The sequence below is a fragment of the Musa acuminata genome, chromosome BXJ3-4 (genome assembly GCF_036884655.1).
Source record: "Musa acuminata AAA Group cultivar baxijiao chromosome BXJ3-4, Cavendish_Baxijiao_AAA, whole genome shotgun sequence".
Taxonomy (NCBI): Eukaryota; Viridiplantae; Streptophyta; class Magnoliopsida; order Zingiberales; family Musaceae; genus Musa; species Musa acuminata.
The window spans coordinates 45,414,778-45,430,632 of NC_088352.1; the positions used below are offsets into that span (position 1 = coordinate 45,414,778).

The following is a 15,855-nucleotide window of genomic DNA, read 5'->3' on the forward strand; positions in this document are numbered from 1 at the left end:
GCCCCAACTAATATTAACCGTTCGGTCCAACTAAGCTGGGGCCGGGGTGACACGTGTGATGGCGTACCAGCAAGAGCCGGTTGCTGCGGCACTAGTTACGAGCGCTAACTCACGGGTCGACTCGGTGCCATCTGGGCAACCAGAACGACCAAAGTGGACCGAGTTGACCGTGTCATCCGCTTGTCGTCTCTCTCGCTTTTAATATCGTGGTGTAGCAATGCTGCAAGTCTCCATAAATGGCGCAGCAAAGATGGATTGCAGGGGAGGATATCGGCAACGAGAAATAGAAACCTTTTCGTCGAAGCTACCACCCTGCATGCATGCTTGAGTGCACCCAAAGGCTTCAATGGAATTATGGTGTTTGGCCAAGTTATAAGCATGGACCGGTTTGTATTTTGATTTGAGTTAAGATTTAATGTTCAGAATAATCGGTAGTGGTGTCAAAGCAAATTTTGCTCGTTTGATATAATTTTCACATCTGATATAGTCGTAATTATATTGATTTAATAAACATGATGAAATGTTTTCCTTCTTGATTGAGGAATCGCACAAGAAGGTTCATTTTTATTTGATACATCATCATCATCGGATCACTAAACTTTTAGAAATCATTCCTTCATGATGTCGTGCATTATATGAAAAAGGATAATGGCATATAATTAGCATGCATGAGGTGAGCTGGTAATATATGGTAACGACAACATCACAGAGCGCATCATACATGAGGGTTCCGATAACTCTCACTGAATCGGACAACAACGTCCTCCCGGTGGTGCCGTGCATGTCTGCTTATATTCACAAACAGTCGCAGTGCTTTCTAGAGTATTGATCGTACCAGCAGCTGATAAGCCTTGCTCCAGTAGGTTAGGAACTTCCAGAATCTATAAATACACATTAACGATCGATTAGAATGCACCGTAAAACTCGATTAGGACAACTACTACCCATGCAAAAAATGCAACACTGACACGTATATGAACACTGTAGGTGAATGATGAGATCTAAGAAAAGGGAAGGAGGAAAGAAGAAAAAGCGAACAATGAAGAATTGAGGGCTATGGTTGTTCGGCAAATCAACCGGAAACAGTACCCTCGTGTTCATGTCATGCAGTGCGAGTCATGTAAAAGGAGAATTGCTTGGCCCGTTCGTATCAGTGCATATCATACTGTCCCTTCAGTGCAAGATCACGGAAACATTTCTCCACAATTTCTCGTGTCTTTGCACTGCACTCGAGAAACAACTACCCATTTGTTTTCGCCAAGGCACTTGCTTCGTCCCTTGTCACCTTCCTATCACTCACCTTGTGCGTATCTGCACAGAGCAGTGGTTAGGATCGCGATGGTGTGCATCGCAGCTCCACATAATGCAATGAGAAAGTCACAAAGAGAAATGATTGAGTCGTGGTTGAGTTACAGATAAAAACAATCTTCATAAGGATGGCCGCAAGCTACGGCAATGATAAAGCAACGTAGATAATGGCATAAAACATGCAACTAGTTTAGAGGAATGAAACTTGATTTGGGGAACCATGAATGAAAACATAAAAGGGAGATGGGGTAACCCATGATTATTCCATGCGCGCATCGATGGTAATCTTTAGTGACCGTCCTATACCTCTGTTGTCCAGCTGCAAAAATAAGTAATTATTGTTGTTATTATTATTATATCGTAAATAGGCCATGAATAAACGATCTTATCGTAGATCAATTGTGTTCTTGAAATTATCTTAAAAATGAAAACAGTCTTCATATCTGATTTACTTGTAAGTTTTACTGGGTACACCTTATATACTCCTTTTGGACAATCCTCACGATAATTAAGAGATCAATTAGAAGAACACAGGACTAGTTGAAGTAATGAACCTCCCATATGGGGAGACTCATTACTTCAAATGAGATAATAAAAAATTATTTATCTCATTAAAATAAGCATAATATGGAGTCACTTAATCAGACAAATCATAAGTGATGACATGACGAGTGCACAGGAGGAACTCAATAAGCTTCAAATAAAGAGGAAGAAAAAGTGATAGCAGATAAGATTTTTCTAACTCAATGAAATCTCTTTACTATGTTGAGAGAAATCTTCCCTCTCAATCTTATCATTCTGTATAAATAGGGAGAGAATATGTCAATGCAGGAGAGAACATGCATTTGCTATCAATGCATTTGCAGAGAGGAATCCTTGATGGTTTACCTATTTACACTGTTGAGTTTGAGTGCTTAGCAATGTGTGAGCGGGTGAGAGCGTCAGCCAATTGCAAAGGATGTTGAAATTCCAAGTCATAGATCTACCGGCTGGTGGCACTATGTCCGCTCACGCAATACCCACCCACGGACTCGCTTTCCATGCCCGAGACTGCCTATCTGCGATGCCCACATGAGAAACGAAGAGTTCATAAGCTGAATCGAACATGTGCAGAAAACAGAAGAACCTCATTTAAGGTTCCCACTTAATGTTCATCGTTCCGATCCGATTCCTCTTTGCTTAGCTTTTTGTCTTCAGAAACACCAACGTCTGCGGGCTTTGCATATTTTTGACAGTGTTCTACATGTTAAAAGGGGAAAACAACGACACTAAGAAACACAACATTGTTAAGCCAAGGAAATAAAACATGTATATGATGTCTCGATCTAAACAAAAATATATCAAACACAACACAGAAACCTGTCACCTTTCACTTTCTGTTCATAAGCAGAATGATCAGTGATCATTAGTTCTGCAGCTTCCTCATTCAGTGGGTTCAAAGGGTTTGGAGTCAAAAGAAATTGTGTAATGTAATTTTCGAACACGCTGAGAAGATCTGACAAGAGAGTTGCAGAAAGATTATCTTGAGAAACTATATGACAAACATATTATGGGCGGAAACAACAAGCAGCAAAGATCTTACCGATCATGGGGCTCCAATCTTCATGGAAAACATTCACACAAATTTCACCGGACCTGAATGAAGTCCAAGAATTCCAACCTTGAGACTCAAAAGTGACAGGAAGTGGAAGGGTTACCAACAGAAGGGATCACTTGAAGACTCACTCGTCGTCTACATTAGGATGAAATATATTGTTAACAAAGTAAATTGATGGAGATTTAAAAGGGTATTCGTCTGGGAGTTCCACCCTAAGCTTCCACACACCTCCTTCGTAAAGACCTGCCATGCTCGACAATCAGAAACGGGAAACGCTCTTTATATCAAAAGCTAACAGACTAAAAGAATCGATGATGAGGCGATATATCAATCATCTAAAAACCAACAAGACATTAACTTCGTTTGTCGAACGAAGAACCACAAAGAAAGCAGATCGAGAGGCAATAAAGGCCGCAGATGGTTTCTGACTCCCTGCATTACATCAAGAAAGTGAAAGATAGGTTCGATTCCATCTTTGCCCGAACAGTCGAATACCGGAAAGGAAGTAAGAAAAGCCAAGAAAACCCGGGTTTGAGAGAAACTCAAAGGGAAAACGAGAGATCGACGTGTGTTAGATGGAATACTCTCTTTGGGGCCGTGCAGATAAACAAAGAACTTTTTCGAGTCATCGGTCTCCATCTCCACCTTGTAGTCTTTCATCATCCTACGCACCACACGAAACAGAAACAAGAATCAAGCAAGACCCCGTCGAAGTCATCGGGTGGAAGCCATTTTCCTCTTACAGTTTCGTGATGTCCTTCTGGCGGCGATTCGTCGTAGCCGACATTCCCGATCCTGCTTCCTTGTCCGGCTCCGACGTGGCCGAGAGGAAAGGGGAACGGGACTGGGGTGGGCGCTCTCGAAAGCTTCTTCTCTGTTCTCTGCTCTCTGCTCTGCAAGGGGCGAAGATGAGGGACAAGGGCTTGGAAATGGGGGAGGGAGAAGAAGAAGGGCGCTCCCGCCCTGACGTCTTTGAATCACCAGTCGTGCTCTAAACTCTCAACGTCCCACCTTTTCTGATGTCATCTAACTGCCCTTCGCTTCTCCACAGCCACCAATTTTCTTAGTTGGCAACCCTCATTTTTTATTTCACGACCCTTTTACTGTTGTTCATCCTTTAAAAATATTAAAATATAATTTTATTATTTATAATCTCTAAATTAACAATTATATATATTTATTTCCCATAATCTCTTATCTCATCGGTTGAAACTTTATTTATGTGTTCGTCCGACAATCAATGTCGTTCAGTGCTCATGATCAGGAAGAGAAAAATAAAGGGATATTTATATAAGAATAATATTTTAAAAAATTAAAAAAATGAGATTATAAATAGTAAAATAATCATTAATGCAAGTCTTCTTATTTTATTTTCCTGTTATATATATATATATATATATATATATATATATATATATATATATATATATATATATATATATATATATAACAGGAAAATCCAATATGTCAATTTTTTAATATTTGTATTATACCAAGGAATCACGTTTGGATAGCGACAGATAAAAGTGTGTAGGAGTTGGAGACGGTGACAAGGTTAAAGAACATCAGTATCGTCAAAATGTTAGGATCAAAGAAATAAGAGGGTTTGATGACTATCTTTGAGGGATATTCTATTTGGCCGGCCGTGGCTTTTAGCTGCTTCACTGCGTCGTCTTCCTCAGCCAAGTAGAACTCTCTGTAGTATGATTCTGGAACTCATTGGCCTCAGTTGAAAATAAGACATCTTGCAGGTCCAATGCCAAACATCTCTAACACCTTGAAAATAAGACATCAACGTATTATATCTTGGGATATATATCGGACAATAAGAAAAGAAAATGGCAAACAGGTTCAGATATACAAGTTCATAACTAGGTTACATGGATATTCATGCACATTTTGATCCAGGATATTGCCTAGTGCAGCAAGAACCATCAGATTCAAGTAAAATTCACCATTATCATATCCAAATGCAATACCGTAATTGTCACAGATATATAAACTGCAAAACAAACTAAGCAAACAATTTGAACCGGGGAAAATAGAATTATAGTTCGTCGGCCCATGCTGCCCAAGTATATCTTGATACAATAGAAACATAACTCTGTGGGGGTGATCTGATGTCTGCATAACAGGTGGGTACTCTGGTGAGGTCCAAACCAAGACAACTACCTGATTCCTGCCAACTAGCAGTGGAAGGACCATGAGAACATTCAATTGGTTTTTGTCTTGGTAACCTTCTTTTTCTGCCGCTTTGGAATGGAGTTCTTCATGCCCAAGAAAAAGAGCAGTGCACCAAAGAGAGCCAAATTCTGATACAAATTAGAAATAATCAGTACCACAACCAGTTATACAAAATCTTGCTCCATAACAACAAAGATGTGTGAAAAGAAATTATGCGGAATATGCAAGAAAAACCTGATTAAACTTGCTGAATAGCTGCACAAATTCTGCCTTCTCAATATCATAGTTGTAGAAGTCATACACAATTGGGGTAATGAAAGCTAGGTAAACAAGCTGCAGATGGATAAATGTTACAACTTTTACAAATGGTCATGGAACAAAATCAATTGCTACTACAAAAATGAAAATAATAAGACACATCAACTATCAAAGAACACCATGCAGCAAATTTACAATTACTGCTAAAATGTTAGAAAGTGATGACACAAGGTTCATGAAGGTTACTGCTGGACTATGAAAGATCCTGCCAAATTCGGCACTGATTAAGAATCATGATCATAAAGAAGCCGACAACCATAAGTATCGATATCTCGGCAATTTTAATCAAGATCAATGCTGCATGAGTTGAGCAAAACAAACTGAGGCAAAATGGGTAACAACTCTTCAGCGGTTACTCAACTACAGTTATCCATCAACTGGCAATTATTTTGAATGGTTATGGCCAGATTCAGGTTCCACTGTTAAAAACTCATTGGATAGATACTAAAACTCAAGGCTTGGTTGAATTCACTGGCAAAAAATTTATGCATTTCAGCCCATAAGTCCATGAGCAAAATGCTTCATTTTCAGATAAAACAAGTGACAACGGCTATGTTTAAGCACACAAAAGAAAAAAGCTGCTTAAGATAATCAGTAGACCAGCCAAAACACTCATATAAAACATGCCGCGATGTTATATTCAAGAAAACACAATTACCAGTAGATATGCTCCAAAAGAGCTGCTGAAGATAAACAGTAGGCCACCAAAACCTTTCAGAAAAATTGTACTAGCAATAACATGTCTCATCTGAGAAAAAAAAGAAGCGATTGTTTCAAGCAATATTTTTGACATATGATGTTTATTTGAAAGTAAATAAGAACCAAAAGAAAAGAAAAGATCGCTTTCTACTTCAACATGCGGAACTGCAATGCCAATACGTGAAGCAGTATGTTTCATGAAAAGGTTGAATTTTGGCTTGAGAGCCTTTGCTGCTGGTCCACCATTAACTCCAAATTCACTAAACCTGTAGGGAAATTATATATCAGTAGAAAGCATCAGGACATATGCGATGCATATACAAGATGTAAGAAAATTAGATACAGTATTACTTGAGGCAAAACTATTCAGCAGAGGAATACTAATGATCAACAATGGTGAGAAAAACAGATAATGTGGTAAATATGTGCACGTATACACAAATACAGAAGTGTAAGTGTACATACATATAGATAAACATATTAACAAACATCATACACATGTATAACTGCACTGCTAGATGATATATCTACATACAACTCGTGTTGAATTTCATATATCATGCCCTTCTCGTGGTAGGTGTCAGATTATCCCTCTCAATCTCTCTGCCTCTTAGGAGACCAGTTTTAAAGTGACACTGCTTGCTGCTTATATTAATCAGAAAACCTTGCTTTCTGCAAAGGTTTTTAAATAGGAATGGCATGTCATGCCTTAATGCTTTTCCAGACAAGCTTGATGTACCAATAATGTTTCTAGTGCACGCGCATTAATGAAATTAGTACACCGCAACTGCTGTGTGGAACATAGATAACAATCTAAATCAAAATATATTACATGAAAGTAGTATTCATCTGCTAACCTCATATAAGAAAAAAAAAATAAAAAATTGATTGTAAATTTAACCAACAATTTGAGTTGATGAATTCATCATCTCAGCAATGATAATCCTTTGTTAGGGGATGATTTTGGCTATGAAATTTTGAGACAGTAAACATTCCAGTACATCCTTACATTCATCAATAGGTGCAAAGGATCCACGTAGCCTACCCTTGATAGTTGGGACTATGACTTTGTTGTCATTGTATACCAGTACATCCACCAAAAAAAAAAGAATTTAACCCGAAAATGCAAATAAAAAATACATATAATATATATTTCTCGATTATTGTAGGAACAAGATACCAAATATCATAAAAGAATCAGATATCAGATCACTGAATACAAATAAAAGCATTATAGCAAAATAACCACCAGAAACAAAGATACACTTCAACCACGGGCATGCATCATCATCAAGAGAATTTATTTTTAGGGTAGGTTGATTCTTTCCTTCGCCTTTACTCTTTTTGAAATTTCTTCCTATGCGGGGCCGTATTTAGAGTAACTTCTTTCTCATTTAAACTACCATAAATATTAAGGAAAACCATTCAGCTTAAATGCTCCTGATTACCATTATGCCCTTGAACATGCTCACTAATCAAGATTGCAAACTCATACGCAATCGATATTACCTCTCTCACACCGATCGGAGAACACCAAATACAAATCATTTTTCTTTTCCAGGGAATTAACGTTAAATTAAGTAATTCGATAATGGCTATAATACATCACCTTCGACGACAAATTAAAAAAAAATAATCAAGATTTAAACTTTCAACCAAAGGAATAAATAAAACTGGACAAATCATGCCAATAGAGTCCATTAATCAGCAGAAATCTCTAGGGAAAGGAGAAGGCATTTTTAAATCTAAACCGATTAAAATCCCACACAAGGGTTCAACAGTGATTAAACAACCTTCTTTTTAAACAAATAAGAAACACTAGGAATCACGAGATCGAAGCACTACCACCTAAGCGAACAAAACTACAAAAATTCCAGCTCCGGGTACAATATGAGCTCATCAAAGCACGTAAACCCGATAAATCTAAGAAGAACAAGCCAAGTCCACCATTCCGTACGAGAAGAGTGCCCTAAACCCTAATTCCAGCCCACAAAGTAAACAACAAATCCGATCAGAGAATCGAAACATAAAAATCAGACGATCCAAGAAAAAAGACCAACTAGCAAGAGAAAGAGGCGGGACAGCAGATGGAGCGAAGAGCTTACTCCTGGTAGGCGGAGAGTAGGAAGACGGAGGCGAAGAGAACCCTCCCAAAGAAGGACACGAACCCCATCTACGCCGCGAAGCAAGAAGAAGAACTCCGACTCAGGAGAGCGAGAGATCCGTCGCCCGCTCGGTCGCTCTCGCTCCGATCCGACGATTCTTGGAGACTCCACAAGGGATCGGAAGCTGAATGGGGGAAAGGAAGAACGACCCAATCCGCCCTTTCACGCATCCACTTAAAACGGATCGCCTAATTGTCTTCATTTAGGCATTTCCACATAATTCTTATTTCATTACGCTGGCCACTGGGATCGCCCATCCTGGCCGTCCGATTCAGCGTATCAGTTCTGCTCTGAAAGCGAGAGTCCGTAGCCGTCAGATCATGTGATCTACGGATGATGCAATTAGCGATCCCGTGGTGCTCTTGCGCAAGGTTTATCAGACGGTTGACATTGAGTGGTCCAACGAACGTGCGGCTTGGATTTATTGTGTTATTGGCAAAAGTGAGTTGCCTCGCGGTGTGATGTGCGGTTCAAAGCAGTGCCACGTTTTAATAGGCGACAGACGAGGTGGTTGGTGGAGCTTCAAATGTTGCAGCCTGCAACAGGTAACGCATTGGTACTTTCGTAGAAATCGATGTGATGTAGTGATGATATATAAAACTCGGTTGTTGAGACACTAGAATTGATTAGTACGTCTTCGATCGATGACGGGCGGCGGCGGTACCTCAACGGCGACTCGGTCCCCTTCGCCATGGCGGAGTAAGACGGCGCCGGCTTGTACGACCTCTGCGGCGGCGGTACCTCAACGGCGACTCGGGAAGTGGGGTGGCCATCGGCTTGTCCTTGCACCACTCCGCTAGCGACGGCTCGAGCTCCGTGCAATTCGTGGCCTCCGCCTGCCGGTCGGGCGGATACGTGCCGGTGGTACCGCCGCCGCCCGTCATCGATAGATCTCTCGTCTCCGATGACCGTGGGCTGTACTCGATATACATGGACCGTATCAGGAGACTACTTCGCGATGCTCCACCGACCTCAGCCAAGACCAGATAAAAAGGCTAAAGCAACTGGTGGTGGCCAAGATCGAGGAAGGCAAGACCGAGTCGTTCCATTGCTCCACGATCGTCGTCTCGTACGCCTACGTGTGGCCGTGCCTGGTCCCAGCGCAGGGCGTTGACCGTGACAAGACTGCGCACTTGGCATTCGCCGTCGACTGCAGGGGACGGCTGAGTCTTCCGCTACCGGCGGGGTACTTCGGGATCTGCGTCGGTTCGTGCTACGTGGAGGTGGGGTCGGGCGATACCGCCGGAGGAGACGACGACGGGTTCCTGGCGGCCTGTGAGGCCACCGGGAGGACCATCGAGCGGCTAAAAGAGGGGTTGTTCGACGGCGCGGAGAGGTGGTTGGAGAAAACGTCGTATGTGCTGGCGAATCGAGCCATGAGCGTGGCAGGATCGCCAAAGTTGATTTCGGGTGGGGGAGGCCACAGAAGGTAGAGATGGACCTCCATCAGGACCACCGGGGCAGAGAGCCCGGTGGGAGAAGAAGACGGGGTAGAGATCGGATTCGTGTTGCCCAAGAACGAGGGCATTGCATTTGGTACTCACTTCTCCTGGGTTGATCCTTTCCCTTTAAGGAATGGTCACTGCGGTGCGATGCCAATAAAAGATGGATGTGATCGTAGAGACTGTATAACGATTGCTTGATGCGGTCCGTTTAGAGTTTAGTATAGGACAGCAGTGGGGTCGTTATTGTCTATTCACTGATTGCATAGGACAGCAGTGGGGTCGTTACGGTCCATTTAGCATAGTGGATCGGTCCATTTAGCAAAACCAAGACATTGGTAGAAAACCTAATATAGTAGTTGGATGCTATGGCCCCTCCACGGCGCTCACCCGTCACTCTCTATGTCATAACATGCAACTATAATCCTTTCTCGAATGATAATAATAATAATAAGAAAATACTATCAGTCAAAAAATCAAATTAAATTAAAAAATCAAGACAAAAAAAAAAAGTTAAAGCGATTTTTTTATTAGATTTGTGTCCAGTAAATCTAATCTAAACACTTAGACTTGGATGGATGTACATATATAAATGATATCTATTTATAAATATAAAATAATAATTTTAAATTAAGAAATTATTATTTCTATAATTTTATATAATCAACTTATTAAAGAATAAGATAAAAAAGATAATAATCTAGAATCTTCTATCACATATACTTTGAATCTTAACAGCATATCCTCCACCAAGATCCGGACGCCCCTCTCGGCCTCGCCATCGTCTTCCTCTAAGCGCATGCACACACCCCTCCCCACGGGTTCTACGGCAACGCCTTCATCGCTTTGTCTTCCCTCTTCAGCCCTTGCAATCGCTTCAAACTTCTCCTTTTCTGCTATCGAGGGCCGGTCGTCGGCGGGAGCCACCTGGTAAACTTTTGTGGTTTTTTGTAAGGCTGACGAGATAAGCTTTTGGTCTTATCCTCTATTTTTTTTTTTTTTTGGATCTTTCCCTGAATTGTCCGATAAAACAGATTACTATTAGTGCGTTGGTAAATATTTTAAAAAGTCATAATTAATTTAGAGATTATTAATTAAAAATTAAATATCTTGATAAGTTTGAATTAAGGATCTAAGTAGAAAGATGAATACATAGCGGATCAAAATTTATTCTTCGATAAATCTAAAAAGGGATAAAAGGAGAGTACTTCATGTTTATTTGATACAAGAATTTTATGCTTAAGTATAAGTTAATTTAATAGAGATATTTCATGTATTTAATTTTTTATAGATTTTTTTTCCTTGTAAGTAGATAAAAAGTATTTTTTATTTTTTTTCAAAATTTCTATTTTCATTTCAAAATTTCTATTTACATTCTTTACAATTGATTGACACCTAATGCCATCTTAAGACTTTTCTTGGGTCCTTCTTGGCTCATAGACACCTATGATGTGATATATTACTGTACTAAATGACAAGTCTCATGTTCAAATAATAAATTATTTTAATATAATATTATATTAATTGTCCTTATGAGCTCACTATCTGAACCTCTAGTGTTTGTTACCTTTGTTGTGACATAGAGAGCATCGAAACACGAAGCAACGCTCGAAAGTACAATTTGGTTGATTCACCCAAAGCCATGTTTGTCTATGAGCCAAGAAAAAGACGCCCAAAATTCATTTTTCTCAGAAATAAATACAATTAAATGTCACCTCACGTTAAAAATATAGAGAATGGTGAGAGATGACGACGACTCATGCAGCGAGTCCATGTCATGACGGGTATCTGAGAAGAGTCAGTTACGCAAGATGTAGGACGGCCATGTGCTCCACTGCTGTTTTGACGAACGCCCAGCCGTCTCTTCTCGGTTGTCGCATGTGATGAGAGAGGTTTGGAATGTCATGTCACTGTCCGTTCATAAAGATTACTTTTTTCGAAATCTCATATGAATTAATAGGATTAAAAAATATTTTACTCAGAATTTTTCTATTATGAGCATAAAATAAATGATAGTAAAAAAAAAACTTTAAATGTCAATATAACTTTATGTGTCCAGATATGAGATGAAATAATAAGATGGATAAGGATGTCAAAAATTCTGATTGATAATTAGGATTTAAGTTTTCTATAAATATATTTATTATATATCTCAGTTTTTGAGATTAATTTTTAAAAATATTTGAGTGGTGATAATTTTAAAAATATTATAATTAATTTTTTACATGATAAATTTTTTAATTTTTATAATTTATATAAATAAAAAAAATACTGAACCACTAATTTTCTCTTGTATATATATATTTTTAATGATTTTTTTTCTGTTGGTTTAGATGTTATTTTCCTCCATTTAAAGTGTGTCTCCGAAAGGCAAGCAAGAAGCAACATCGACCACACCCAGAGGCTGCCTGCCACCAAGATGTCATCGCCACCGGAGCTCAATGTCCTCGAGATATGTCAAGTGTCTCCACCGCCCGGAGCAGTGGCGGAGGCCACTTTGCCCCTCACCTTCTTTGACATAGGGTGGTTGTACGCTGGATCGGTGGAACGAGTCTTCTTCTATGCCTTCCCCGTCTCCACCTCGCAATTCATAGACTCCGTCGTCCCCAGCCTCAAGTCCTCCCTCTCACTCGCTCTCCAGCACTTCTACCCTCTCGCCGGCAAGATCCGCCGCTCGCCCGGCAGCGTCGACAAGTACGAAATACACTACGCCGACGGCGACTCGGTCTCCTTCACTCTAGCGGAGCACGATGATGACTTCGACGACATCTCCGGTAGCCATCCACGTGAACTGATCAGGCTACTTCCCTTGGTTCCGCAGCTGCCGCAGCCCGACGACGATAACCAAGGCATGCGACTGCTGGCGTTGCAGGTGACCGTGTTCCCGGGCCGAGGCATCGCCGTCGGTGTAACAGTACACCACGCCGCCTGCGACGGCTCGAGCTCCGTGCGCTTCCTGTCGTCCTGGGCCTCTGCATGTGCCCGACCCGGACGGCTAGGGCCGGCGCCGCCCGTCCTCGACCGGAGCTTGATTTCAGATCCGAAGGGCCTGTATCCCATCTTCTCCAAGAGCCTGGCCACCAACCGCCCGGTTACGGAGCCGCTGATGAACCAGGCGGTCCCACCAGGCGCCGTCATCAGCTCCTTCACTCTTAAGGGGGATCACATCCGGAGGTTGAAGGAGCTCGCTTCCTCCACGGCCAAAGCCAAAGCCGAGGAGGGCGGCGCTTCCCTCCGCTGCTCCACCACCGTGGTGACCTATGCTTACGCGTGGGTTTGCCTGGTCAAAACACGGGCATTCGCCGACGACGGGATCGCCCACTTCGCATTTGCCGCTGACTGCAAGGCAAGGCTGCGACCGCCGGTGCCCGCAACGTACTTCGGGAACTGCCTCGTGGCCTGCTTCGTCGATATGAAGGCAGGCGAGCTTACGGGAGAAGACGGGGTTGCAGCGGCAGCCATAGCCATCAGCAAAGTCGTACAAGGATTCATAGATGGACCTTTGGAAGGAGCGGAGGAGTTGCCGGAGAAGTACAAATCAGTCGCATCTGAGCAAGTACTTAGTGTTGCGGGGTCACCCAAGCTCAGAGTCTACGAGGTGGACTTCGGTTGGGGAAAGCCGAAGAAGGTGGAGGTCATCTCCATCGTGAGGACAGGAGCTATGTCAGTGGCGGAGAGCAGAGAAGAAGAGGGAGGGGTGGAGATTGGTTTCGTGCTACCAAAGCTCGACATGGATAAGCTGAAGGCTCATTTCTCTAGTGGCCTCAAACTGTCGGAATGAGCAACCCATTTCTATCTGAGAATAATGGATCAAGTGTTGTAGAATCCTCACACCAAGTACTACTCGTGATCTTTGTTTAAGCTTGGTGTAAATTGGATGATCTAATACATAGCTGCTATTGCTCGTCTTAAATACAATCTGTAATTTTAATGTGATCAGTGTGGTGTGGACATGGATGTGTAGTGAGAGAAAATATCCATAGGTTCATGCATGTAGAGTGGAAGCCCATGCAAACATATACCTCACACGAGGCAACACAAAGATGACATAAACCAAAATCAACATGAAGATCTATCTGTTAGATTATGTGGCCCTATTTAATTAGGTAAGATATATTATAGATATTATTGGATTCTGATTATGGTTATTGGCCAATAGAAAAGAAGTCCATATTAAAGTAGGATTCCTTAGGAGATACCCTTGATGGGAGGAACTCTCCTAATAACTTATCCTAGACCCTCTGCTCTCGCCTATAAATAGACAGGACCTCTAGGGACTAATGAGGACATATCTGTGCGTATCTGATAAATAGGACTCTCTAGGGGTCATGTGTCAATTGAGAGATTAAGGTTTTTTTCTCAATCTCCCTTTCCCTTAATCCCCTAATCCATCAATCTAGGTGGTCCTGTGAAAAGATAAGAAGAGAGGAGAAGGATCTAGTTCTCTTTGCAGATCTTTACAGATTGATATTTCAGATCCGACGATGGAGCGCTTGTAGATCAGGTAAGGTTTATTTCTTCTGAACAACAAGAAAGGTATGCATCGTAATATTGTTAGATCAAATTTATTTGATTTCAATCTTGGTATAAAAGTTTTCCGCATTATAGATAGCATGATTATAGATTTTATGTTAACAATTGGTATCAGAGCCAAGTTCTTGAGATCAAATATATTAGATCTATTATTGTTCTTTACGATGCTTGAATGATTCGTCGGATTTTATTGATCTGTTTTCTTTCTATATGATTTGCTCTATTATTGATTATGAGCAATGTATAATTGTATGTTTGATCGATGAATTTACTATTTATTATCATCGATGTTATTGAGATGATCATATCTGTTGATCCTTGTCAAGAAAGGGCCGTGTACTACCCCGCAGCCGCGCATCACGGTCGTGCGCAGGCAGAGGTTCGCTTGGTGGCGGCATCACGGACATCCCGCACCGCATGTGAACGCGGTGATTACGGAAGGGCGGTGGCCGCAGATGGTGGCAACCGCTGCCAAGCGCTAGCAGCGGCAGCGGCAGCCGCGCCAAGCGCCAACGGCGGCCAAGCGCGAGCAGGAACCGCGGCAGCCGCGCGCAGGTAGTGGCAGCGGTCGCGCGTGGGCACAGGCAGCGCGGCGGTATGGCAACCGCGCACCGGCGGCGGCCGCGCGTGGGTAGGCCGTGCACAGGCGGCGGCCACGCGCGGGCAGGAACCGCCGCAGCGGCCGCTCGTGGGCAGAGGCAGCCCCCCCCGCGGCGGCAGCGGCCGCGCGCTGGCAACAGCCGCGGCCAGCCGTGCGCGCCGTCCGCAGGCAGGAAAGGTCGCAGCGGCCGTGCGCGCGCAAGCGGCGGCAGCGCCGCACGTCGCAACGGCCGCGCGCAAGCGGCGGCAGCGCCGCACGTCGCAACGGCCGCACGCAAGCGGCGGCAGCACCGCACGTCGCGCACGTCGCAACGGGCGCAGGCAGATTAGGGTTTTTGGCATAATTACGGTTTTGACCTCGAGGTTACGGTTTTGCAAAATTACAATTATACCCTTTGCAAATTTCGTAATTCCAGTTTATGTTCTGACAACATATTTACCGTTTTACCCTCGGGTCTAATTTTGCCAAATTACAGTTCTGCCCTTCGTGAATTTCTTAATTTCAGTTTAATCCTATCGTATATTTACAATTTTATTCAAATTGAGAATTTTAAGTTATATTCTCAATTATAAAATTGATAAATATGATTTATTATAATTATGATTGAATTTAATCATGATTATATTTTGGTTATTTGATTTGATTTAATTTTTGATTAAAAAAAAAAAACTATAAATTATGGTTTACTTCATAGTTTTCTCATATGAATTATTGATTATACATGTGATAAATAAAGTCTAATTATTGTTCTTGGATATTTATTTAGTTATTCACATGTATATATTTGAAATTATGAAATAATATTTATCTTTCACATGAAGGCAATGAAGACATGATTTATATATTATCATGATTATCATATGAGTTTTCTTTTGCTAATTAAAGTTCAATGATTATTATGGTTATTCTATTATTGAACTGCTTAGCATTAAAGTTCAATAATTATTATGGTTATTCTATTATTGAACTGCTTAGCATTAATGTTCAATAATTATTATGGTTATTTTA

The 15,855-nt window shown here is 41.7% G+C and overlaps 5 protein-coding genes across 5 annotated transcripts; 2 read left to right on the forward strand and 3 right to left on the reverse strand.

Moving 5' to 3' along the window:
• Positions 1 to 2,258: 2,258 nt before the first annotated feature.
• Positions 2,259 to 3,692, reverse strand: LOC103983401 (ubiquitin-conjugating enzyme E2-23 kDa-like). Its single transcript, XM_009400617.3, has 6 exons — positions 3,649 to 3,692; positions 3,490 to 3,569; positions 3,034 to 3,148; positions 2,891 to 2,943; positions 2,675 to 2,803; positions 2,259 to 2,547 (listed from the first exon to the last, which is right to left on the reverse strand). The coding sequence occupies exons 1-6, from the start codon at positions 3,690 to 3,692 to the stop codon at positions 2,453 to 2,455; spliced, it is 516 nt and encodes a 171-aa protein (XP_009398892.2). The 3' UTR covers positions 2,259 to 2,452.
• Positions 3,693 to 4,844: 1,152 nt separating this feature from the next.
• Positions 4,845 to 8,460, reverse strand: LOC135636881 (uncharacterized). The gene is made up of 5 exons (XM_065149006.1): positions 8,212 to 8,460; positions 6,258 to 6,372; positions 6,066 to 6,155; positions 5,324 to 5,422; positions 4,845 to 5,217 (listed from the first exon to the last, which is right to left on the reverse strand). Exons 1-5 carry the CDS (start codon positions 8,277 to 8,279, stop codon positions 5,119 to 5,121), a joined length of 471 nt encoding a protein of 156 aa, XP_065005078.1. The 5' UTR covers positions 8,280 to 8,460; the 3' UTR covers positions 4,845 to 5,118.
• Positions 8,461 to 8,604: 144 nt separating this feature from the next.
• Positions 8,605 to 9,704, forward strand: LOC135636460 (anthocyanin 5-aromatic acyltransferase-like). The gene is made up of 2 exons (XM_065148149.1): positions 8,605 to 8,712; positions 9,216 to 9,704. Exons 1-2 carry the CDS (start codon positions 8,605 to 8,607, stop codon positions 9,702 to 9,704), a joined length of 597 nt encoding a protein of 198 aa, XP_065004221.1.
• Positions 9,705 to 12,083: 2,379 nt separating this feature from the next.
• Positions 12,084 to 13,652, forward strand: LOC103982634 (phenolic glucoside malonyltransferase 1-like). Its single transcript, XM_009399618.3, has one exon. The coding sequence runs from the start codon at positions 12,133 to 12,135 to the stop codon at positions 13,492 to 13,494; it is 1,362 nt and encodes a 453-aa protein (XP_009397893.2). The 5' UTR covers positions 12,084 to 12,132; the 3' UTR covers positions 13,495 to 13,652.
• Positions 13,653 to 14,678: 1,026 nt separating this feature from the next.
• Positions 14,679 to 15,188, reverse strand: LOC135636461 (uncharacterized). Its single transcript, XM_065148150.1, has one exon. It carries the CDS (start codon positions 15,186 to 15,188, stop codon positions 14,679 to 14,681), a length of 510 nt encoding a protein of 169 aa, XP_065004222.1.
• Positions 15,189 to 15,855: the final 667 nt, after the last annotated feature.

Coding starts and splice junctions, on each gene's coding strand:
- LOC135636461 (XM_065148150.1), bottom strand. CDS start 15,188: ATGCCAAAAACCCTAATCTGCCTGCGCCCGTTGCGACGTGCGCGACGT.
- LOC135636460 (XM_065148149.1), top strand. CDS start 8,605: ATGATGCAATTAGCGATCCCGTGGTGCTCTTGCGCAAGGTTTATCAGA. Junction 8,713..9,215: donor TTATTGTGTTATTGGCAAAA/GTGAGTTGCCTC, acceptor GGACCGTATCAG/GAGACTACTTCGCGATGCTC.
- LOC103983401 (XM_009400617.3), bottom strand. CDS start 3,692: ATGTCGGCTACGACGAATCGCCGCCAGAAGGACATCACGAAACT. Junction 3,570..3,648: donor CAGAAGGACATCACGAAACT/GTAAGAGGAAAA, acceptor TGTGGTGCGTAG/GATGATGAAAGACTACAAGG. Junction 2,944..3,033: donor CATCCTAATGTAGACGACGA/GTGAGTCTTCAA, acceptor GACTTCATTCAG/GTCCGGTGAAATTTGTGTGA.
- LOC135636881 (XM_065149006.1), bottom strand. CDS start 8,279: ATGGGGTTCGTGTCCTTCTTTGGGAGGGTTCTCTTCGCCTCCGTCTTC. Junction 6,156..6,257: donor TTGCAGTTCCGCATGTTGAA/GTAGAAAGCGAT, acceptor TTTTTTTCTCAG/ATGAGACATGTTATTGCTAG. Junction 5,218..5,323: donor TATTCAGCAAGTTTAATCAG/GTTTTTCTTGCA, acceptor AATTTGTATCAG/AATTTGGCTCTCTTTGGTGC.
- LOC103982634 (XM_009399618.3), top strand. CDS start 12,133: ATGTCATCGCCACCGGAGCTCAATGTCCTCGAGATATGTCAAGTGTCT.